General features: G+C 39.9%; 2 protein-coding genes across 3 annotated transcripts in view; both read left to right on the top strand.

Moving 5' to 3' along the window:
* The first annotated feature begins 390 nt into the window (after window positions 1–390).
* Window positions 391–4,867, top strand: akirin2 (akirin 2). The gene is made up of 5 exons (XM_088324920.1): window positions 391–880; window positions 1,042–1,173; window positions 2,314–2,451; window positions 2,521–2,592; window positions 4,434–4,867. Exons 1-5 carry the CDS (start codon window positions 709–711, stop codon window positions 4,442–4,444), a joined length of 525 nt encoding a protein of 174 aa, XP_088181046.1. The 5' UTR covers window positions 391–708; the 3' UTR covers window positions 4,445–4,867.
* Window positions 4,868–10,191: 5,324 nt separating this feature from the next.
* rars2 (arginyl-tRNA synthetase 2, mitochondrial) overlaps window positions 10,192–23,636 on the top strand; it is a 17,938-nt gene continuing 4,493 nt past the window's right edge. Inside the window, exons 1-17 of one of the 2 annotated variants that reach the window (XM_088324418.1) lie at window positions 10,192–10,344; window positions 10,419–10,465; window positions 10,583–10,656; window positions 10,749–10,851; window positions 10,926–11,009; window positions 12,448–12,548; window positions 12,620–12,675; window positions 16,473–16,556; window positions 16,653–16,729; window positions 19,666–19,824; window positions 19,893–19,999; window positions 20,732–20,824; window positions 20,891–20,951; window positions 21,027–21,103; window positions 22,470–22,594; window positions 22,656–22,723; window positions 22,789–22,898. In XM_088324418.1, the coding sequence (XP_088180544.1) occupies window positions 10,430–10,465; window positions 10,583–10,656; window positions 10,749–10,851; window positions 10,926–11,009; window positions 12,448–12,548; window positions 12,620–12,675; window positions 16,473–16,556; window positions 16,653–16,729; window positions 19,666–19,824; window positions 19,893–19,999; window positions 20,732–20,824; window positions 20,891–20,951; window positions 21,027–21,103; window positions 22,470–22,594; window positions 22,656–22,723; window positions 22,789–22,898 (1,415 nt within the window). In that variant the 5' untranslated portion in view covers window positions 10,192–10,344; window positions 10,419–10,429. Of the gene's footprint in view, window positions 10,466–10,582; window positions 10,657–10,748; window positions 10,852–10,925; window positions 11,010–12,447; window positions 12,549–12,619; window positions 12,676–16,472; window positions 16,557–16,652; window positions 16,730–19,665; window positions 19,825–19,892; window positions 20,000–20,731; window positions 20,825–20,890; window positions 20,952–21,026; window positions 21,104–22,469; window positions 22,595–22,655; window positions 22,724–22,788; window positions 22,899–23,636 lie in introns of both variants that reach the window. The other variant, XM_088324419.1, reaches the window with a different exon arrangement.

The following is a 23,636-nucleotide window of genomic DNA, read 5'->3' as shown; positions in this document are numbered from 1 at the left end:
GATCGCGTCTTGGCCTTTTGGCTAGGATCTTGGCTTAGCCTCTTGGCTAGGATCAAGTGTCTCGGCCTGTTGGCTGTGAGGAGAATCATGATTTGACTGATAATGGATAATGGATAGGGGAAAATGGACAATGACAAAAACAAAATGTCAAAAAAGTATGATTTCAAACGGAAATATTTCTATTTTACATTTACAGTCATACAGTTATTACTACATGAAATAAAATTGCCCTGCCATGAATTCATCCGCCGGGTTGGATTTGTTGCCAAACAACTACACTATTTAAAAAAACTGCCATGGGGAATGGTGGGAAATGTAGTTATCAAATCAAAGAACTATCTCTAAAAAAAAAACTACAACTCCCTACGTTGCTGCGCCCATTTGCGCATGCGCACCCTCGCTTAACTCAAATCGATTCTTACCCGGGCGGACCACCGTGTCAATCGTCGCCTTTACGTCATTTTATGTGGAAAATCTGCTTTCATCTGACGATTTTTCATAGCCACTACGCATCAATTCATCTGCTTTGGTTCAAAACACCTTTGTCAACAGAAATCGTGTACCATCGGCTTACGAATTCAAACGAGAGACCAGGAACTGGTGTTTTCGTTTCCACGAAGTAGCTACCGTCTTGTAGCCGGTTATCAATTGCTAGCAGCCGCGTCTCCACCAAACGGAAATCCGCTAGTGTCTTTTTGAGACTTCGAAATGGCTTGCGGGGCTACTCTGAAGCGGACCTTGGATTTCGAGCCGTTGCTGAACCAGGCTTCCCCTAAGAGGAGGAGGTGCGCCCCGGTCCGGTCCCCCGTCTCCTCCCCGCAGAAGTACCTCCGCCTGGAGCCTTCGCCGTTTGGACAAGTGTCGTCCAGACTCACCACAGGTTAACTCCCAATTGCTGCATAATTAGACGTTTTTGATACTAAGTGTCCCAAAGTAACTATCAGTTATGTGTTAGTTCGCAATAACTTGTTGCATCGAGTTAAAAATTATGTACTTGTCACTATTTTTTTGTTGTGTTGACGCGAGCGTGTTCCGTCACAGGGCAAATCCTGCAAAACATCAAACAAGAGTACAAGCGCCTTAAACGACGAAACCTGGACACTTGTTTCCAGCAAGTCGACGGATTCTCACCTCTAGATCTGCATAACATCCCTGGAGGATCTTCAATATCAGGTGTGCACTTAGCTCAGATAACCATGATTGAAAATATAAGAATATCTGATGTTACCTTGTTTGGAAGCACCTAGTGTTAGAGGTTCCAGATTACCCAGGGTACCACTCAACAATATTGATATAAATTGGCCGAGGCCTCTACCACAGGGTTTCTGTAAAAAAAATAGATTGTGTGTTGGCATGAGGCTCTGTGAACCACTCTTCTTAAACCCATTCACTGATATGATTTTATTTATAATAATCAAGAAAGAACACTCTCAGTAGAAAAGTAAAATGTCTAAACAACCATCGACAAAATAAACAAGTTCCATTTTTAGAGTCCCTAATGTTTTAATCTGGTGCTATTATTATACTACTACAGGTATTTAATAAAACGACCACAAGTGCACGGTCATCTATTACTCTTTCAACTATCAACTCCAAACAAACACTTCTGGATAAAAGAGATAAAAGGACACACTGCAGCATTACTGTAAATTCTCTTTGGTTTTCTACCATGTAGATAGATAAAAAAGACAAAATAATTTGTGTTAAATACAGTTGACCTTTTCAAAATAAAGTTCTCCCATTTATTTATGAGGGTATCTCTTTATAATCCAATATAAGTCTTTTTAGGGCTGCAACAAAGGATAATTATAGTTTGGATAGGACTGAGACATCGGTGCTGATATCATCACTAAGGGATATCTGCGGGCTAACATCCTGTATCGCTTATATTTTTTTTAATTGGGACACATAAGGACCAATGCCATCCAACAGTGTTCATATTCAGTGGTACCTCTACTTACCAATGTCTACATACAAAAGATTCAGGTAACGAATTACCTGAACTGCCTCTAGTTACAAAGGCATTTCCGGATACGATAGCACAACTTAGTGCCTTTCACCCGCGTCTGAATCCCAGAATAGGTGGGAGATTGGTCTTAAATTTTATTGGATGTGGTCTTGAAAACGTCTTAAAAATTCTTACATAAGTCCTGGGGGAACCATGCATAAGGTTCCTTGCAATGTTATAGAATGTTTTATTTTTTTATTCAAAACAAATATAATTGGATTATACCATCTTCTTGCTAAAACACTGATAAATCAATGAGTTGTTGAACCCTGTGTGATTTCCTCTCGGTACCGGTTCAAACTCAGGCGCCTCCTCGCCCACCCGGAAGGAGCAGCCTTTATTTTCCCTTCGTCAAGTGGGGATGATATGCGAAAGGCTACTCAAGGAGCGCGAGGACAAAATCCGAGAGGAGTATGACGAGATCCTGACTGCTAAATTAGCAGGTTCGATGGACTGAAATTAAAATGTTGCCCTTTTTGAGTTTCTTCACTTGATTTTTCATTTCCTCACAGAGCAATACGACGCATTTGTCAAGTTCACGCATGATCAGCTCATGCGGAGGTTTGGGGAACAACCTGCTAGTTGTGAGTATCTGAATTCAATGTTTGGCATTAGGAAAAAGCATTTAAATCTGTACAAAAATGTCATATGCTAGATTAACATATTTTTCCAACACTACATGGTTCCATGTGGGCATTCATTGGATGTTCTTACTTATATATGTCTGGACAGTTTTGTTACCAGTTTGCTCGATATACATTAAATATTTGCAAAAAAATTAAAATTACAAAACATTTTAGATTTTTTTCACACTGAACAGATCTAAAGTAAAAATACGCAACAGATTCCTGAAAAAAATATAACAAAGCTTTATTTGAAAAAGTATTAACTCTGCAGGTGTTATAAATAACCTATAGAATACCAAAGAAAATACCATTTAATTTGAACCAACTTAGATACAGAACCTCTGAAAAACACATGAAATATGAATGATAATGTCGGCAGTGTCTACTGAAGACTGGCATTCATGGGACTGATTCAGCGGCTTCTGCCACCAATAGACAATGCACTAGCTTTGGAGCCATCAATATCATTCAAAAGAATCAAATTGTACTCCTTTTGACTTAGGTTAGATACTCCCTAGCCTCCTTCGGCGCAACGGCGTGGCGAGGAGAGCATTCACCAGCACCGGTGCCCGGATGGAGAACGCTCTCGAATCTGGGGAACTCTTCTTGGCTCTTGGGATCACTAGTAGACCAGCGTTTTCAGAACGAAGGCTCCGGACCGGAACATAGGGGGAAATTAAATCTGAAAGATATGAGGGAGCAAGTCCATGCATCATTTTGTATAATACCAAGAGAACCTTAAAATCACATCTTAAACTAACAGAGCCAATGCAGTTTAGCTAAAATCGAGGTAATGTGATCAAACTTTCTTGTCTTAGTTAAAAGCCTCGCTGCAGCATTTTGTACTAGCTGAATGCTCTTGATTTTGGACTTTGGGAGACCGGAGGGTAGTGCATTACAGTAATCAAGACGGAAAGTAACAAACGCATGAATTATAATCCCCGCATCCGACGGAGACAGCATAGGACGAATTTTAGCAATGTTGAAGATGGAAGAAAGCTGTTCTTGTAATATTCTTCACATGTGTTTGAAAGGAAAGATCTGGGTCAAATATGACACTAAGTTTTTAAATGAGTCCCTCTGGGTGATATAAAATTTGTCAATGTTCACAGTAGTTTTTGAGAACAAGTCACAGCAACTAGATGGACTAATAACTAACATTTCGGTCTTTTTAGAGTTAAGGTGCAAGAAGTTCAGTGACATCCACTCTTTTATCTCAGATAGGCAAGCCTCCAAATTTCCACAATTAAGTGTGGCAGATTCCTCCAACAGAAGATATAGTTGAGTGTCATTTGCGTAGCAATGGAAACTAATATTATACCTGCGAATAATATCACCTAATGGAAGCATGTAAATGCTGAAAAGAAGGGGGCCAAGTACTGAACCCTGCGGAACACCACAGATGTAATTTCGCCATATTTAACACAGTGCGTCCTATCTGAGAGGTAGCATCTGAACCTCTAGGTGCCACATTGATAGATAGATGGATACTTTATTCATCCCCGCAGGGAAATTCACACTTCCAGCAGCATCCTTGCGCTGAAGAACAAAACAATAATAAAGCAAAAAGAATACAATACAAAAATACCCAATGTGACGCGTTAGTACCCAATGTAGCGTGTTATATATAAAGTATCTAGATAATGATTGGTCTTAAATTGGACCAATGCTACACATTGGTCTTACATTTCATTGGATGTGATCTTGAAAAAGTATTAAAACGTCCTCTATTTGAACGGGAAAATCCTGGGGGAACGCTGAAGACATTTAGGTGATGTTGTGCCCTCTTTTCTTTTTAGACGTATCTTGAGACGATATGGAGGAACTTGCAGGAACTCAAGTGGTCTTGGACTTTGTCCCAGGTCTCCTATTTATCCATCATGTGAACTTGAAGTCCTGGTCACGTTTTCTATGTTGCAACTGGGAAGGACTCCTACTCTTGTTGACCCCCTCTCCACCCCCCACCCCCACCCTCCCTTTTTTTTTGTTCTTGGTGCGTTTGTCCTAGAAGCCCAGTAGCACCATAAAGCTCTCCTGTCTTTTATTTCACCGATGTAAATTTTGTTAATACATTTTGAAAAAGGAATTCAATGCTGTTAAAAGGAGCCTTAAGACTTGTTTGTTTTAGCTGTCAATTTTTGTTTTGGGTCAAGCATTTATTTGGACCACCCTAATATTGAGTCTGTAGGAAGGTAAAAAATAAACATAATAAAGCTGTTTCCACAAAATGTGATATAGTAGTAAGACTGGAGAGAACACAGTTACTGTTAAACTGCCAGTGTGGGTTAATGTTACTGTTTTCATTGGTCAGGAAAATGGCCTACATTTTTGACCTAGTTCACAGGTGGGCAAGGGTTTTAATCCAGCACACTAGACAACGAAGTGCGAGAGATATGAGCTGCAGTTTTAAACATGTCCACTTGATGTCGCCACTGAAGAAACGAGCTGTATTTCTCTTGATTTTTCTTGTTTTCATTTCCCTCTTCTCCCTTCTAATTAATTCTCTTTCACTGTCTTTTTTCTCACTTTACTTCTTGCTCTCTTTTCCATTTGTCTTTTTTTCGCTCTTTCTCACTTATTCCCTCTTTCATTCTCACGCTCACTATTTTTCTCTTTGTATGTTTCTCTTTTGTATCTTATTTTTCTCTTATTTATCTCTGCCTCACTTTTTCCATCTCTCGTTCTCTTCCTCTTGTTTCTCCCTTTCTCATTCATGTGCTCTCTATTTCTCCCAGTTTCTCTTTACTTCTCCATCTTTCTTACAGTCTCATTTGTTCTCTCGCTCTTTCTTTCCCTCACTCATATATATATACTTATCCAACCCCCATGTGTTTTTTTTTCTTAGCATGTGACCCCTAGCTAAAGTTTGACACCCCTGTTCTAATGTATCTGCTGTACTTCAAGAAATTTTGCTCATACACCGCAGCTCACACAAAACTATGAAACCTCAACTGCCTTTACCATACAACAGTTTAAAAAATTTTATTAGTCGCATTGAAAACCTCTAATTGATGTACAATGAGATTATCCTCCGGTGGCGGAGGTTGATAGTATAAGCCTTTAAGCAACATTCTGCTATCTTAGGGTACAGGTGCTTGAAATCCTTAAATGCTTAATTATACTGTGTTTTCAAGGCTTGGAAAGTGCTTGCATTTTTGCGTGAAGTGCTTGAAAAAGTTGCTACGTTTCTCAAGAAGTCTGCTTTAAAATTTTGCTGACATTGCTCTCTGGTTGGCTTTGCTTCTTCCTCTGTGATTGACTGCAGCTGGCATTGGTTTGTCTGGCATCGTCCTATGAAATGTCATCACCCCCTACGGGACAGGCGTTTGCTTCATAAACGGGGCGCTATGAAATGTGTATTCGTGCAAAGTTAACATCAATTATGGGCTATGCAAAAAAAAAAATCAAGGTAGCGTTTCCAAGTGGTAAATTGTAATGAAAAATACTTCTTAAACTGAAGATGTATCAAATTGTTGTCATTTTACCCATCACCTATATGGGGAGAGATTTGTCAAAATATATACACGTATTCACGTCCATAAATATATTAGCAAAGTACTCAAAATCGAAAAAAGTGTTTTGATATAGGTGACACGGCAGATGAGTGGTTAGCGCATCTGCCGCACAGAACTGAGGTCATGGGTTCAAATCCAGTTGCCGACCTTTCTGTGCGGAGTTTGCATGTTCTCTTGCTTGCACGGGACTCCTCACACATCCCCAAAACATGGTTTTTTGGTCAAAAATTTTCCTATGTGTGAATGGGTGAGTGAGTTGTCTTGTCTGTGTCCCCTGCCACTGACAGTTGACCACTGTCCAAGACAGCTTGGATGGGCTCCAGCGGCCCGCAACCCTCCTGAGGATAATCGGTGCAGATAATGGATGGAGGTTTTGATAAATGCATGTACAAGATCATGCATTCCTCCATTATCTGCTCCACTTATCCTCAGTAGAGTCGTGTGGTCGTCAGTCCGAAGTCAGAAGTTTGAACGTAGTGCGGTTGTGAAACCACAAAGCACTGTTTTTTTTTTCAAGATTTTGTAGTATGTAATGGAGTTTTGGCCAATAACAATTATTACTGTTCGAGTTTTAAAAGCGCAGAGACAATTTTTATAATAGCAAAAAGAAAGTGGTACCTCTAATCCACAGGTGTCAAACAGGCGGCCCGCGGGCCAGATCAGGCCCGCTAAGGGATCGAATCCGGCCCGCGAGACAACACTCAGAGAAGTGCAAGAGAAAAACGAGCTGCAGGTTGAAATATGTCAACTTGATGTTGCCAAAGCCAGGTGCCTCAAACAAAGCTTGGAAAGTGCTTGCATTTTTGCGTGAAGTGCTTGAAAAAGTTGCTACGTTTCTCAAGAAGTCTGCTTTAAAATTTTGCTGACATTGCTCTCTGGTTGGCTTTGCTTCTTCCTCTGTGATTGACTGCAGCTGGCATTGGTTTGTCTGGCATCGTCCTATGAAATGTCATCACCCCCTACGGGACAGGCGTTTGCTTCATAAATGGGGCGCTATGAAATGTGTATTCGTGCAAAGTTAACATCAATTATGGGCTATGCAAAAAAAAAAATCAAGGTAGCGTTTCCAAGTGGTAAATTGTAATGAAAAATACTTCTTAAACTGAAGATGTATCAAATTGTTGTCATTTTACCCATCACCTATATGGGGAGAGATTTGTCAAAATATATACACGTATTCACGTCCATAAATATATTAGCAAAGTACTCAAAATCGAAAAAAGTGTTTTGATATAGGTGACACGGCAGATGAGTGGTTAGCGCATCTGCCGCACAGAACTGAGGTCATGGGTTCAAATCCAGTTGCCGACCTTTCTGTGCGGAGTTTGCATGTTCTCTTGCTTGCACGGGACTCCTCACACATCCCCAAAACATGGTTTTTTGGTCAAAAATTTTCCTATGTGTGAATGGGTGAGTGAGTTGTCTTGTCTGTGTCCCCTGCCACTGACAGTTGACCACTGTCCAAGACAGCTTGGATGGGCTCCAGCGGCCCGCAACCCTCCTGAGGATAATCGGTGCAGATAATGGATGGAGGTTTTGATAAATGCATGTACAAGATCATGCATTCCTCCATTATCTGCTCCACTTATCCTCAGTAGAGTCGTGTGGTCGTCAGTCCGAAGTCAGAAGTTTGAACGTAGTGCGGTTGTGAAACCACAAAGCACTGTTTTTTTTTTCAAGATTTTGTAGTATGTAATGGAGTTTTGGCCAATAACAATTATTACTGTTCGAGTTTTAAAAGCGCAGAGACAATTTTTATAATAGCAAAAAGAAAGTGGTACCTCTAATCCACAGGTGTCAAACAGGCGGCCCGCGGGCCAGATCAGGCCCGCTAAGGGATCGAATCCGGCCCGCGAGACAACACTCAGAGAAGTGCAAGAGAAAAACGAGCTGCAGGTTGAAATATGTCAACTTGATGTTGCCAAAGCCAGGTGCCTCAAACAAAGATGCTGTACTTGTATTTCTCTCTCGCTCTCTCTCCCGCTCTCTCTCTGGCTCACTCTTGCTCTCGGTCTCTCGCTCGCATTCTCGTGCTCTCTCGCTCTCTACTTCTCTTTCTCTCTTTTTCTCTCTCTCTTACTCTCTCTCTTTCTCTATCACTTTCTCTCTCTCTTTCTCTCTCTCTCTGTGTCTTTTTAACTTCTTTGGCTCTAACTTCATTTTCTCTCTTTTCTCTTTCTCTCTTTCTACCCTTCGTGCTTTCTTGTCTCTTTTCTCTCCTGTATTTCTATTTTTCTTTGGATTTCTTTCTTCCTCTCTCTTTCTTTTCCCCCTGTCTCACGACTTTTTACCTCTTTTGTTTCTCACTCTCTCACCCTTCTTTGTCCCGCCCTCTCTCCTTTTCCCTCCCTCTTTTTCTTATTTCTTATCACTCTTTTTCTTTGTTTTTAATGTACTAGTCCGGCCCCCGACAGAATGTTTTTTCCATCGTGTGGCCCCCGAGCTAAAATGAGTTTGACACCCCTGCTCTAATCGATAATGCAGTTTTGGGGTTGGACACTATTGGACATTTTAGCTAGACTCACAGCATAGGTTATTTCATCGTGCCTCTGCAAACTTTTTGGGTACGGCGTGGAGATCGCAAATGCTTTTTTGTTGGAGGTTTGTTTACCTCACAGTCCACTTGATGCACCTTCTGTCTTTTACTTGTAATCTTGTTTACATGCCGTGATCATTTTTAAGGTCCTGGTACAAATTACTTGTTTTTCCTCTGGACCTAGCGACTACGCAAAAGTAAATTTTGCAACGGGTGTTTTCTTCTATTCCACGTCCGATTTGTCAAAACCAAAAAAGGTCCAAACAAGTGATGTACCGCCCTTCTTCGGAGCAAGCTTCTTTTCCTTCACGTTCGTTGTCTCTGGGATTATGTTTACGGAGTCCGCCATGACACTCTATTATGACACTGCTATTATACAAATGATTTAATACAGAAAATGAATTAATAATTTCAATAAGAAAATGTATTATTCTACTTAATTATATATGTGTAACGGGTGTAATAATAACTTGTTTTATTGAAATTCCTGCTGCAATATGTATAGTTTTTGGTAAATATCCTGCAATGATGAGTCCCACAGTGCCACCTGCTGGTATGGGGTAAGGTTTGGTTTGGCTTTAGACTTTGCGACAGGAAGGTTGGAGTTGTTGGCAGTCTAACAGAGTGCTGCTAAAGGTAAGACATGATCTTTTGGTGGTCCGCGAAAAGTTAATTTTAAACATTAAAACCACAGCCGACAAATCTCTCAACATGTACAGTAATGTGATTGATGTTGTCAAGCTGTTTGAATTTATTTTCGTTTTGTTTCTGTCGCCTTTTATGTTAGTTTGGCCGTACGTTGCATGTTGTGCTAAAATGCTAATTCCCCTTATAGAGATCAAAGCCAGCAGAGAAGCTTACCACGTGTTGTGACTCATTCATTTGCAGGTAAATTGTACCCGTTTTTATACTCGTTATTGTTATTATTTCTATTTTCTCATAAACAAAAAGGATGATGTTGGTTAAAATTCAGTTTAAAGAAAAATATGTTGAATTCATTGTAAACGTTAAAAAAACCACTATACGATCTTTTGTTAAAAGTATCTTGTTAAAATGGATGTAAATATGTATTGTGATGGTTGATATCCTAATATGTATTTTATGTAAACTGAAAAGAAAGCTTTTTGATATGTTTAGGGCAGTCTAACGGCGTGCTGCCAACGAGATCAAAGCCAGCAGAGAAGCTTACCACGTGTGACTCATTCATTTGCAGCAACTGTGATAAAAACCTCATCATCCAGTCCAGCGTGAATGTGGATCTTTGGTGGGACAGGTACACCGCGGTGACATTTGCATGTATGTTTTCCTTCTACAGTGAACTTCCAAGCTACTTAATTGTTAAACTTTTTTTTATAATAAACCTCATTCAGTCGAGCAACTCAGTACCTCACAACAAAATGTTAATTAACAATATATATGATATAACGAAACACATGTACAATATAACATGTTAAACTACATAAATAAACACGTTTGGAAAAAAATATGGTGTAAGATTATTTTGTATTTTGTAAGGGCATGGAGCCGTGGAGGTTGACAGTTATAGTAATATCGGACTCTGCGTTTACCCTTGGTGAAGTCATTGGAACGCGGCCTGTGATTCGACGAGATACCGGAAATATCTGCTTAACAGGAAGTAATAGTCTCATGGAAAGCATCGTGCGTACATAAATTGAATCGTTTTGTTTTAAATGCGTATTTATTTATATTTCTAAACTCTGAATATATTGCAGATTGCAGGAATATGGCTGTTTTTTTCGGACGAACAATTGCGGCGAAGGTAATGGGGAAAAGGTGACACTGTCACGCTAACTAGGACACACGGGAGCTAACCAGAAGTTGTTTTCCCTTTTAAACACTTTTAAACTAAATGTATTTCTATAAACTTTTTCCAAAGCTGGGGAAGACGTTGCAGCAAACTGAGGACGTCTTTCTTCCGGCGCTGTCGGTCGTCCCGATATTCAATAAGCAGTTACGTTTAAGAAAGAAAAAAAAAACCACTACATGACCTTTAATCCCGATGCATATAGAGTGTATTCATCCATCCGTTTTTTCCCACACAGGAAAACACCCGACATAAGACTTTCGATTGACATTTTACGCACTAATGGCGTTCTACCAGCGGGTGAAGACATCCAAACACAGACCGAAAATTTGGCAAATCAGGTAAAATTACTTAAATATAAAAACAAGTCATTTTGTATTACATATGAGCTAAGTATTCCCTTATATCTTTTCAGCTAAAGCCAGACAGCGTGCTAGAAGAAATCACAACTGGAAATGCTGTCATCAACTTCAAAATTCACCGCAAACTTTTTGCGCAGGTGTGTGATATAAAATTATTTCAGGGTGCTTGAAACCCGTGAACATGATTGAATTTCAATTTTGTGTTTCCAAAGTTTGAAAAGTGATTAAACTTTATATGAAGTTCTTTTAAATGCTGGAAATTCTTGCCATGTTTCTTAGTTTTAAAACCTTATTTGAACACATAACCTAATTTTAATCGTTACCAAATAAGGATTTAGGCTCCTTATTAGGGTATTAAACTGAATTCAGGGTCGGAAATATGATTTGGGCCAGTGTTACAGCGAGTTAGGTGTTTAGCGTTAGGAACTACCTTGAGGTCCATATTGGGGTTCTAAACTAAATGTAGGGTTCCAAAATACGTTTGGAGCTAGAGTTACACTTTGAAACAGGGATAGGGCTAGGAGTTAGGGTTTGAGCTCCATATTTTGGGTTTTAAACTGAATGTAGGGTTCCAAAATAGGTATAGAGCTGGGCTTATGGTTTAAAACATGTTAGGAGCTATGGTTCTAGCTCAATTTTTAGCGTTGTAAACTGAATGTAGGGCTCCAAAATGGATAAAGAGCTAGGGTTAAGGTTTGAAACCCATGTTAGGGTTCCAAAATAAATATGGATCTGAGATTATGGTTTAAAAGTGGTTAGGAGCTAGGGTTTGAGCTCCATTTTAGGGTTGTAAACTAAATGTAGGGTTCCAAAATGGACATAAGGCTAGGGTTACGGTTTGAAACCCATGTTAGGGTTCTAAACTGAATGAAGGGTTCCAAAGTAGGTATAAGGCCAGGGTTACTATTTTTAACGGGGTTAGGAAGCTAGGGTTTGAGTTTCATATTAGGGTTCTAAACTGATTGTATGGTCCCAAAATGGGTATAGCGCTAGGGTTACAGTTTGACAAGGGGTTACGGCTAGGGTTAGGTGTAGGTCTTGGTTTAGAAGCTAGGGTTTGGGCTGTAAGTCAGGGTTTCAAACCAATTTTAGGGTTCCGAAATAAGGTTGGGCGCTAGTGTTATACCAGCTCAGTAGCCTAGATGGTAAGGCGCCCGCTTTGAGACTGGGAGGTCGGTGGTTCGCGCCCCGGCCGAGTCATTCCTAAGACTTAAAAAGTGGTCGGCGGCGCCCTCTGTTGGCTGCGGCTGCATCGGCTCGCTACAACGGGTCAGGTGCAATCGACATTTCGTTCTGTGTACATTGTTACACAGAATGACAATACAAGGAAATTATTATTATTATTATTATAGCTTGGGTTAGTTGTAGGTTTAGGGTTTGCAACTGGAGTTTGAGCTCCATATTAGGGTTCCTAACTGAATGTAGGGTCCCAAAATAGGGTATTGAGCTAGGGTCACGGTTTGAAACTGTGTGAGAGCTAGGGTTTGAACTCCATGTTAGTGTCCTAAACTAAATGAGCCCTGTTATTATTTTTGTAGCTCATTATCTTACTGTTTTTTTGTTTTTTTTTTAAAGAAAATTTTAGAAACATTCGGAACTGAGCACAACGGTGAAATCAAGCTCCAAAGTCATCTTTTAAATTCTCTAAAAAAGGGAACCACCTTAGTAGAATACAGGTGTGTTTTTCAATGCAACATGTACAAAGATTCTCGAAAGCTAGCATGTAATTTTTTTATTCATTTTTTAGCTCACCGAATATCGCCAAAAAGTTTCATGCAGGACACTTACGATCTACAATTATAGGTATGTTTTTGTTAAATATATTATTGAATTGTCTTTATCATCATTCATATCAACTTTGTTAAACATTGTATGCAACAAAATTAGACCCTTGTTAGATTATTAAAATGTGTCACTGAGTATGTTGTCACTATCACATAAGTTGTCCAGCTATATCAGTTGTGTTATTTAATCAGCACAGCTTTACTTTGAAAAAACACAACTCCTTTAGTTGTTATAAATGCACCTTATGCATATGGGGCGGCAGTGGCTCAGGAGGTAGAGCGCTCGTCTTGGGATCAAGGGATCCCAGTTCGAATCCCGGCTTGTCCGTGTTACATGTCGAAGTGTCCTTGGGTAAGACACTGAACCCCTAATACCCCCAATAAGCAGGTTAGCGCCTTACATGGCTGCAAGGCCGCTATTGGGAAATGTGGAGCACATTGTAAAGCGCTTTGGGAAGTCATTGACTTGAAAAGCGCTATATAAATGCAGATCATTTCATTTCATTATATCAACATATTTGAATGAAGTATTTACTGTCTGTCGGTACTTTCCCACTAATGTTTCCCAGTGCTCTTGAATCTGCCAAACTCCTATCATACAACTTTGAACACCCAGCTGGGTTCAGTCTTAACAAAGGTCTGTTTGTGAACATGTGACCTCCTAACTTTGTTAGTAAAATTCAATCCTAGTAAGTTTAATTTCCATTTTATGAAATCAATGCCCCTTTCCTATAAAACAGGTACAGAGCCGATTTTCGATGCCTTTTATGAGTAAGACCTTCTCTTTATCTCCCGAGAGTATACTGATTAATTTTTATTTGTAATAACAGTCCTCAACTGAATTACTCTCTTCAACTTATTTTTTCTTTGTCCAAATACTTGGTCCAAACCCCAGAAGTTGAACATGCGTCGAGGCACGGATTGTTTACGCAAACACACTCCAGGGTAAAACGTGCAATAAAGACCTTTTTAAAGAGGAAAACGACTAAATACTATCAGGATAAATAGGCAAATAGTTATTACAATGTAGTGCTTAGAAAAACTGGCCTAATTTACTCATAGAATGCAATGAAGAGCGATTAGTTTGTCGTAACAATAGTGAAATTGAAAATGCAATAAAATTTAGCAGGAACAATGAAAAAACCCAAATAGGTCACAAGGTATATATTTTCAGTTTCGTTCTGTAGTATTTGTTTCACAGTTCCATTTAGCAAAAAAAACAACAACAGTTTTTGTAGTACGCCCATAATGTATTAAGAATACATATGAAGTTAAAATAAGTGACTAGTAAACGTTGGAGTCTCTGAAAAAGGATACTGTGCAAAAGTGCAAGAGGAGCAGCTGAACAGATGTGCAAAGTGGGCAGCAACTTTACTAAATAGTAACAATAGAATAAAAAATAAGTTATAAAAAAAAATATATTTTTAATTAAAACAATTTAAAAACAGATGTATGAAAGCAGCTGGGTAGGCTTTGCTATATGTGCGATTGACCATTTAAGTCTACAGGGAGTGCAGAATTATTAGGCAAGTTGTATTTTTGAGGATTAATTTTATTATTGAACAACAACCATGTTCTTAATGAACCCAAAAGTCTCATTAATATCAAAGCTGAATATTTTGGAAGTTGGAGTGGGGCTTTTTTAGTTTTAGCTATTTTAGGAGGATATCTGTGTGTGCAGGTGACTATTACTGTGCATAATTATTAGGCAACTTAACAAAAAACAAATGTATACCCATTTCAATTATTTATTTTCATCAGGGAAACCAATATAACAGCTCAACATTCACAAATATACATTTCTGACATTCAAAAACAAAACAAAAACAAATCAGTGACCAATATAGCCACCTTTCTTTGTAAGGACACTCAAAAGCCTGCCATCCATGGATTCTGTCAGTGCTTTGATCTGTTCACGATCAACATTGCGTGCAGCAGCAACCACAGCCTCCCAGACACTGTTCAGAGAGGTGTATTGTTTTCCCTCCTTGTAAATCTCACATTTGATGAGGGACCACAGGTTCTCTATGGGGTTCAGATCAGGTGAACAAGGAGGCCATGTCATTAGTTTTTCTTCTTTTAGACCCTTTCTTGCCAGCCACGCTGTGGAGTACTTGGATGCGTGTGATGGAGCGTTGTCCTGCATGAAAATCATGTTTTTCTTGAAGGATGCGGACTTCTTCCTGTACCACTGCTTGAAGAAGGTGTCTTCCAGAAACTGGCAGTAGGACTGGGAGTTGAGCTTGAGTCCATCCTCAACCCGAAAAGGCCCCACAAGCTCATCTTTGATGATACCAGCCCATACCAGTACCCCACCTCCACCTTGCTGGCGTCTGAGGCGGACTGGAGCTCTCTGCCCTTTACCGATCCAGCCACGGGCCCATCCATCTGGCCCATCAAGACTCACTCTCATTTTATCAGTCCATAAAACCTTAGAAAAATCCGTCTTGAGATTTTTCTTGGCCCAGTCTTGACGTTTCAGCTTGTGTGTCTTGTTCAGTGGTGGTCGTTTTTCAGCCTTTCTTACCTTGGCCATGTCTCTGAGTATTGCACACCTTGTGCTTTTGGGCACTCCAGTGATGTTGCAGCTCTGAAATATGGCAAAACTGGTGGCAAGTGGCATCTTGGCAGCTGTACGCTTGACTTTTCTCAGTTCACGGGCAGTTATTTTGCGCCTTGGTTTTTCTACACGCTTCTTGCGACCCTGTTGACTATTTTGAATGTAACGCTTGATTGTTCGATGATCACGCTTCAGAAGCTTGGCAATTTTAAGAGTGCTGCATCCCTCTGCAAGATATCTCACTATTTTTGACTTTTCAGAGCCTGTCAAGTCCCTCTTCTGACCCATTTTGCCAAAGGAAAGGAAGTTGCCTAATAATTATGCACACCTGATATAGGGTGTTGATGTCATTAGACCACACCCCTTCTCATTACAGAGATGCACATCACCTGATATGCTTAATTGGTAGTAGGCTTTCGAGCCTATACAGCTTGGAGTAAGACAACATGCATAAAGAGGATGATGTGGTCAAAATACTCATTTGCCTAAAAATTCTGCACTCCCTGTAATGGCTAGGGAGACAAAGCTGTTGCAAAACCCGATAGTCCTGCACCGCACACTGCAGTACCTCTTTCCAGTGGCTAGCTGAGTGAACAGTCCCTGATGGGTGTGAGAGGAGTCCCTAATGATGTTTGTGGCTTGAGATAGACAGCGCTCCTGGCCAATGTCCATAAATGGAGGGGAGAGAAGTCCCGATGATTTTCTCCCCTGTCCTCACCCACCTTCCTTATACTGCTCTAGTCGGAGGCACTGTAACCTCCACCACACAGATACAATTTGAGAGGAGAATGGATGAAGAGGCATTCTGGAGGGTTTTGCCTTTAGCCTAGCTGTTAGGCCAGCCCGACAACCCCGCTTCCTCCTCCGCTCACACCGCTTTTGCTTGCTCTGTAGGCCGCTGGGTGTTGTCGTAACACCCGAGGCTATGTATACACTCCCGTATGATCGTAGCAATTGGCACTCGATTACTGAATGATCACATACTAATCTGCATTTAAAGTTGTCTGTGTCCACCATCAAAACTCAGTCAAAGACTGAGCATTTTGACAAAAATGTCGAAAACTGTAGCGAGCCGATGTAGCCGCTGCCGAACGAGGCACCACCATAATGTTTACTGATGTGTTATGGTATGGCAAGCCAACAATGGACTGGGCAGAGAGCAGGTTGGCATCTTTTGGGCTGTGTTCATTACTCTTTGTTAAATCAATATATTAATATTAAACAACAGACAAGAATAACATGGACATTTTCTGCAGGCAATTTTATCGCCAACTTGAAGGAAACTCTTGGGAACAAAGTCATTCGTATGAACTACCTTGGAGACTGGGGAATGCAGTTTGGTAAGAGAACAAACTTTTTTTTGTTTGTTTTTTAAAGGAAAATAAATCTGTACTGTATTTTATCAGTTTTATTTAATTTCTTATCTTTTTGATCAGGTTTGCTAGGAGCCGGTTTCAACCAATTTGGCAGCCAGAAGAAATTGAAAGAAAACCCATTACATCATTTATTTGAGGTGAAACTGCATATTCGGAGCGTTGACGTATAGATAGATAGATAGATAGATACTTTGTTCATCCCCGAAGGGAAATTCACATTTCCAGCAGCATCCCTGAGCTGAGAACAATCGAGAACAATCGAAAATAACACGGGAGCTGCTGGAGTGGCTGCCATTCGTGACGGCGCCGGAAGAAAAGATTCAATTTGAATCATGTACAAACAAACAAACAGTTGAATCATGTACAAACAAACAAAATATTCATGTTTCAATAAGTGGAGTGTTATTGGCAGTTAGCACATTGTTAATAAGGCTCACTAACCTCTTTTGTTGGTGATTGTCGCAAAGGGCTAAAACTTCAAATGCAATTCAAAATTTAAAAAAAAACTATTTAATATTTATAGTACTTGCTATGTTATTAGGTTTTAATTATTAGAAGTGGGGTTAAATAGGTTCACTTTTAAAACATATGTCTTCTAGAAGGGCACCAAGTGATTTACATATATGAATTTGTAGGTGAATTTTTAAAATTTATATTGGTAGAATTGATCAGGTATTTGAAGAGACAATCTGTATTTTTAGTGCCTGAATGGTAAAAAAAAAAAAAAAGATTATTTTACAGATTATTTTTCGTAATCTTTAAATTTCATAACATGTTCTCGGTATAAGAAAACAAGTATGGGAATGTTTTTGTTTATTTACTACATTTTTTTTGTTTGAAACCCTAAATTAAACACTTTTACATTTATTTTATCACTTATTTTCTGTCTTTTTTGCCCATTTTAAAGGGAGACTACCATTCTGTGTCACGTAGTGGTAAAAGAAACAAAGACATTTGAAAAATATTAATTAAAATAATGAGCAAAAATACATGAACTATCACGTGACTGCAGTTTTAAAAATACTATCTGTTTGAGAGATTAACATGTTTTTGACATAAAATGAGCCTTACCTAAAGGGTGCTGACATGATTGTCTGTCATCTTGCTGCTATGGGTACCCAAATACTTCATAAAGGTTCGGAAAAAAAAGAAGACCAGTGGGGTTTGCGTATGAAAGAGGCAGACATCTTACTTTGTATTTCATGTCTTTGTCGTTTGTATTCCACCTTGTGCTTTGTAGCACTTGCTTTTAGATTGTATGTCACAATACAGTGACATAGTGGTCAAATATTATTCGTGTAACTTTTGAGCAAAGTAATACATGCCCATTTTTCAGTTCTTAATTGGATAGTATGCATAAAAAAATGAAACGCAAATGGGGTTTTTGAAATTATGTGATAAATACCTTGATAAATACATTAATTGGAAATACAGGACAGATGGTATTAATGCCGGGCATATCTGGCGCCCTTGGGATGTTGTGTGCCCTGATTGCTTGGGCCCAACTGGGTCATCAGCTGGGTACCACCAGTCATTGATGTTTCACCCCTTTAACCCAAGGACATCTCCCGGTGGCGGCGCAATGGCTGGGATTTTTCCCTACCAACCCAACTGATACCCTTTGTAATCTTTTATGGCCCCCAGTCCCTATCGTTCCTCTAGCCACAGCCAGAAGCTGCCTTTTTCTACCTCCTACGGCAGCTCCTTTGTTGCCCTCCAGTGGCCAGCTCCAGTGCAAACCAGGTCTCTGAGCAGGCGAGAGGTTGACAAGCGCACATAACTCGTGCACCTCACCTCAACTGGGCATATAGTGGTCTTCCAGCCCGCCTCCCGGCACTCGGCTGCCAGATCTTCGTATTTGGCCCGTTGCCTTTTTTATGCCACCTCTTTTCCCTCCTTCCAAGGGACAATTGGTTCCACCATCAGGACCACCTTGCTGGCTACCTACCACAGTACCATGTCTGCCCGCAATGATGTTACAGTGATCTCCCAAGGAAACTGCAATTGCTTCTTCATGTGGACTATCATCATCCATTCTCTGCCGGGTGAGAGGAAACTTCTTCTGTTTGATGGGCAGGGGGCCCCGTGGTGTTCTTGACAGCCCTCAAAAACTGTATCTTGATGGTGTACCTGGCCGACCATTTGCTTTGTCTGCATGCTTCGACCACCTCTGTAAGCTTCTTTAGAACAGTGTCATGTCGCCATCTGTTGCGGCTTTGGGACATTGCAGCCTAAGAGGATGTGCTGAAGGCTAGCTTTGATGGTACTACAGAGGGTGCAGAAATCTTCAGTGCCGAACCACTGGTGGAGATTTTGGGGGCAGGGTAACGTGTTGTAAGTTGCTCGTATCAGGAAGCTGAGCCTAGCTTAAGGGATCTTCCACAGGTGAGGCCAAGACATAGGCCTGTCCTTCCCATGATGTCCAGCTGCCCTGTCTGCCAGGTAAACTGCTTTGATGGTATGGTGTTCCTGCTCCGACCTCATTACTTCCATTATGAGAAACAATGCAAATACAGGAAATCATTTATCACTGTTGGCGCAGTATACTGGAATCTTCTTGTAAAAAATATATTTTATTCGACAAGAACACAAGAGGGGCACCAAAAACTTTTTTTTTTTTTTAATGTTTTTTAAACTTTTGGTTTGTCTGCCCAGATTAAAAAGCCTGTTTAGCATCTGGCCCCAAGGCTGTAGTTTGCCTACACTTAGATAGATAGACGTCTGTCTCTGTCTCTCGCTGTCTCTCGCTGTCTCTGTGTCTCTCTCTTTCTCTCAAAGTGGCCATTGGAAATAGTCATTTCAAAATTCTTGTGATTATATGATACATGACACATTTCAGTGACATCGTGAGGAGATTGCTTTGTATTTCAGTAGTCCAACGGCCAGTACTCCAACGGCATTATGAGGTGTAAGACACTGATCATGTCAATGATTACTCGTGCCAGTTAGAATTCGTATTCTTAAAAAATCACAACCATCAAAATCATTGTGACCTATTTTCACAACTGGTCTGCAGGCTACTCTGGTGTTCATTGGAAGCTACATGAGACACCCCTGTTGCAAATCATTCCAGGTTTATGTAAAGGTCAACAAGGAGTTGGGGAAAAATGATGAGATCCTTCAGGAAGCCAGGGACTTTTTCCGCAAATTGGAGCAGAATGAGGCCGGGGCTGTATCGCTATGGCAACAGTTCCGCGATATCTCTGTCAACGAGTATCGTCGCGTTTACGAGGTATGACACGATCGATCCGCCGCGTCGTTGCAGGAATCTTCTTCATATCGATTATCTTTGGCTCTCAGAGGTTAGGGGTCCACTTTGATGTCTATTCGGGGGAGTCGGCCCACCAGCAGGGAGTGAAGGAGGTGGTGCGAAAGCTGGGGGATCGAGGCTTGTTGAAGACTACTGAGTATGTGCTAGCATTTAAAATCATTTTGAAAATGTACCCTATATGTTTTTGTGTAACGCGCACCCTTAATGTTTGATTAAAATATATACAGTGTACAACTTACACTTTTTCTCAGCTCAAACTTTGCAGTGGATGTAATGGGAATCGAACTCAGGTCGCTGTGGAGAGCGTGCTGAATCTTAACCACTGGACCACCAGAGAGAAAAATGTTCCCATAATGTTAATTTTGTTGTCTTATTCAAATGTAACAATGACAAATTCCATCCTAAGTATTGTGACAAATGTTGACTATGCATGATCAAAATCATTTGGCAACATAAACTTTAAAGACGATACAATCATAAAATGTTCAATGTATTTGTAAATCTCCTTCCAAGTGATACAACTAAGAGTTGTTTCCCCCGTCATGAATTTTTTGCATTTATATATTTCAGGAAGACCGTTCTCTAACATTTGTCATTGGTACTGTAAGCATTGGTAGTGTGATAAGATAAAAGTCGAAGGCGTTTTTACATGGCATCTATATCACTGGTGGTCTAGTGGTTAGGATTCGGCCTTCTCTAATTTTGTTACCCACGTTCGATTCCCATTCATCCAATGTTTTGCGATTGTGGTCAGCTATATTTTTAGACCGATCAATTAATGCACGAATATGGTACAACCTCGTGTATGACACGCAACAAAAAACAGTATTAATGCTGGTGATGGCTGGTGATAAAACATTTATTTCAGAGAGGGGGCGTGCATCGTGGACCTCACAGATGGGGATGTGAAAAACATCTGTACTGTCCTTCGGAGTGACAACACAAGTCTGTACATCACCAGGTTGCTCCCATTGATGAATAATTATTAACTTTTTACATTGTAGTTGACTTTGACTTCTTGTTACAGGGACATTGCAGCCGCCACCGACCGCAAAGAAAAGTACAATTTTGACGAGATGATTTATGTGGTAAGAACATTTATCATCAGTTGGACGCAAGTGCTTGATAATAAATGTTTTTGTGGTGATTTGTTGTTTTTCAAGACAGATAAAGGTCAAACACAGCATTTCCAGCACTTGTTTCAAATCTTGAGAGCCATGGGACATTCCTGGGCCGATAGGTATGTGGAAATTAAATTAAATACATTTAAAGTTATATTTTATTTTAGAGTATCTTGGTACAGTCCTAACAATGGGGTCCTCAAACTGAGTGTTCTGAGCTCATTTTATTACCAGCTAATGCTAAAATTGATATTTATTTTATTTTAAAATCATAAGGGCTTTAAAAGAAGGGTTGGGTGGATGATTTCATGTTGAAAACTATTGATAGTAACGTGAAGTAGTGTAACTGGATTACTTAAGATTACTCAAATACCAAATGTGCTCATAAAAGACAAACAATAGAAATAACATTTTTAAAATGTGTTTAACATAAATGAATAATGTTACATTGAAAAAGAATTTGAGGAATCCAAGGTTAGGTCATTGCTTGTAGTCCTACAAAAAGTGCTTAAAAAGTTTAGTTTAAGCAAAAATAAAATGTTATTTTTCACATGGCAGATATGCTCTGTTTAATTTACATTAAGAACCTAATATTGTATTAAACTCAGCTTTTGTTCACTTTCAATGTTTCCAACAACCTTCTTTACTTATTTTCAGATTTTTTAGGCTAGGTTTATTATTCTCACAACATAACAATACAGAAATGAAATAGTGGATTTTGAACAATTATCTGCAAAATGCAAAAAGATGTCAAACTGTCCCAGAGCATATCACTAGCGAGATTTTTCGCTGCTTAAACCTAATCTCTCGGTCTCTCTCATGTCAGTGATTGAAATGTACACAATTTGTCTTTCAGTGTATTTATGTAATGTAGTTTAAAATAAGATTTGTAATAAGTTTTTTATTTGAACTAGATATCTTTGTAATATGATTGTAGCTTTTTATTGGAACTGTGATGAATACAATTACAACATTTTAGTATCCTGATTACTCACTCAGTTACTCTCCAAGCCTGTTTCAAGGACACTTAACAGTCAGTGGGAGTAATGGGTGTATTTTAGGGCCTGTTTGACATGGAAAATAATTGAACAAGTTGATGATCCGTTCATCCAGTTTTATTATTTAATAAGTGTTGCAAATTTTACATGTTAGCCAGGACACTCATAACTGCTTTAAATAGGTGAATATCTCTGATTTGACCACAAGGTGGGTCTACACACTTTATGTTAAACCCTCCTGTTGTATTTGTGTAAAAATGACCCACCCTTTTTAAAATGGCAGAATATTTTGGAACTTAAATCTTATGACGTAATGTGATAGGTCCCAAGAGTAGAAAAAATCTTTTAATCACATGTTCCATGCAAGATTTATAGTAAAGTACATAGATGGTCCTTAAAATGAGGACACAAATGACAGACGTGCTTTCATTCTACTAGAATCTTTTTACCTAGCATGATCAAGTTTAAAAAAAAAGTGTCTTCTCAGGTGTCAGCACGTTCCGTTCGGCCTCGTAAGAGGCATGAAGACCCGAACGGGAGAGGTGGTCTTCCTGGAGGACCTCCTGAATGAGGCCCAGTCCAGGATGCTGCACAACATGAGCCATTCCAAAAGTAAGGAGGCTGGTTTGTCATTTAAATTAATTTTAAGGACGTCCTTGTTGCTGTCCCGCAGTGACAAAGGAAATGGACGATCCGGAGGACACGGCACAGAAAGTTGGAATCGGTGCCCTGATAGTTCAGGTGTGATGTTCACTTGTTTTTTTTCTTTTCAAAATAAAATATTTAAAACAGAATCAATGTTTTAGGATTTCAAAGGGCCGCTGCAAAGAGACTACAAGTTTGACTGGGACAAGATGCTGCAGGCTCAAGGGGACACGGGTGTCTTCCTCCAGTACACTCACGCCCGCCTCTGCAGGTGACTGATGCAATTTTAGAGTCTCACTTCAGTTACTGTATTTTCCACACTTTAAGGCACACTCCCCCAAAATTATTTTGTCATATTCTTCATACAAAAGGGTGCATGAAATTGAAACTGAGTTGCTGTGTAATAGTGTAAGAATACCATAGTTGTGCAATGATTAATCGGTCTTGAGTATTGCAGATTATAATCGCCTAACATTGTTTGCGACAGGAATCACAACCCAGAGTACAAAAAATTAGCCCCAACATTTTACCACTAGACCATCAGTAATACAATTGACAAAGAAAAAGGCATTAACACATGGTGCCAGAAACAGATTTTTCATTTAACAGTTTCTCCATGTCACCTGTGCGTCAATAATCTTTAATATGTATATCCGTATGAAAAAAATGTTAAGATAGTAATACAGTGGAACCTCGGTTCTCGAACGCTTCTCAGTTCACACAAATCGGTGCTCGACCAAAAATTTCGAGAAATTCTTGCTTCACTGTTCGGCCAAAAAATCGGTCTTCGAACGCCGGTAATGTGTGAGTGCGTACGGTGCGATGCTGAGCGGCGCACGGGTGTAGATGGCCCCCACCTCTCGTGACCAACTTTTATCATGTGTGTTACAATGTATGTGTTTCACCCAGTGCGGTTTGAAGGGGGCACCAACTGTCAATGTAAACACTGAAGTATGTCACTCAGCTTTACCGGAAACTTCAGTGTTTGCATTGACAGTTGGTGCCCCCT

Source organism: Urocampus carinirostris, chromosome 20 (genome assembly GCF_059441175.1).
Source record: "Urocampus carinirostris isolate Australia breed hairy pipefish chromosome 20, RoL_Ucar_1.0, whole genome shotgun sequence".
In the NCBI taxonomy this organism is placed as follows: Eukaryota; Metazoa; Chordata; class Actinopteri; order Syngnathiformes; family Syngnathidae; genus Urocampus; species Urocampus carinirostris.
The sequence above is the reverse complement of the archived record's forward strand: the minus strand, read 5'-3'. Positions and strand labels throughout refer to the sequence as shown.

What these genes read in the sequence shown, in the direction of transcription:
- akirin2 (XM_088324920.1), top strand. Translation starts at nt 709, where the DNA reads ATGGCTTGCGGGGCTACTCTGAAGCGGACCTTGGATTTCGAGCCGTTG. An exon ending in TGGAGGATCTTCAATATCAG is followed by an intron (nt 1,174 to 2,313) that starts GTGTGCACTTAG and finishes GTTCAAACTCAG; the next exon opens with GCGCCTCCTCGCCCACCCGG. An exon ending in CCTGACTGCTAAATTAGCAG is followed by an intron (nt 2,452 to 2,520) that starts GTTCGATGGACT and finishes ATTTCCTCACAG; the next exon opens with AGCAATACGACGCATTTGTC.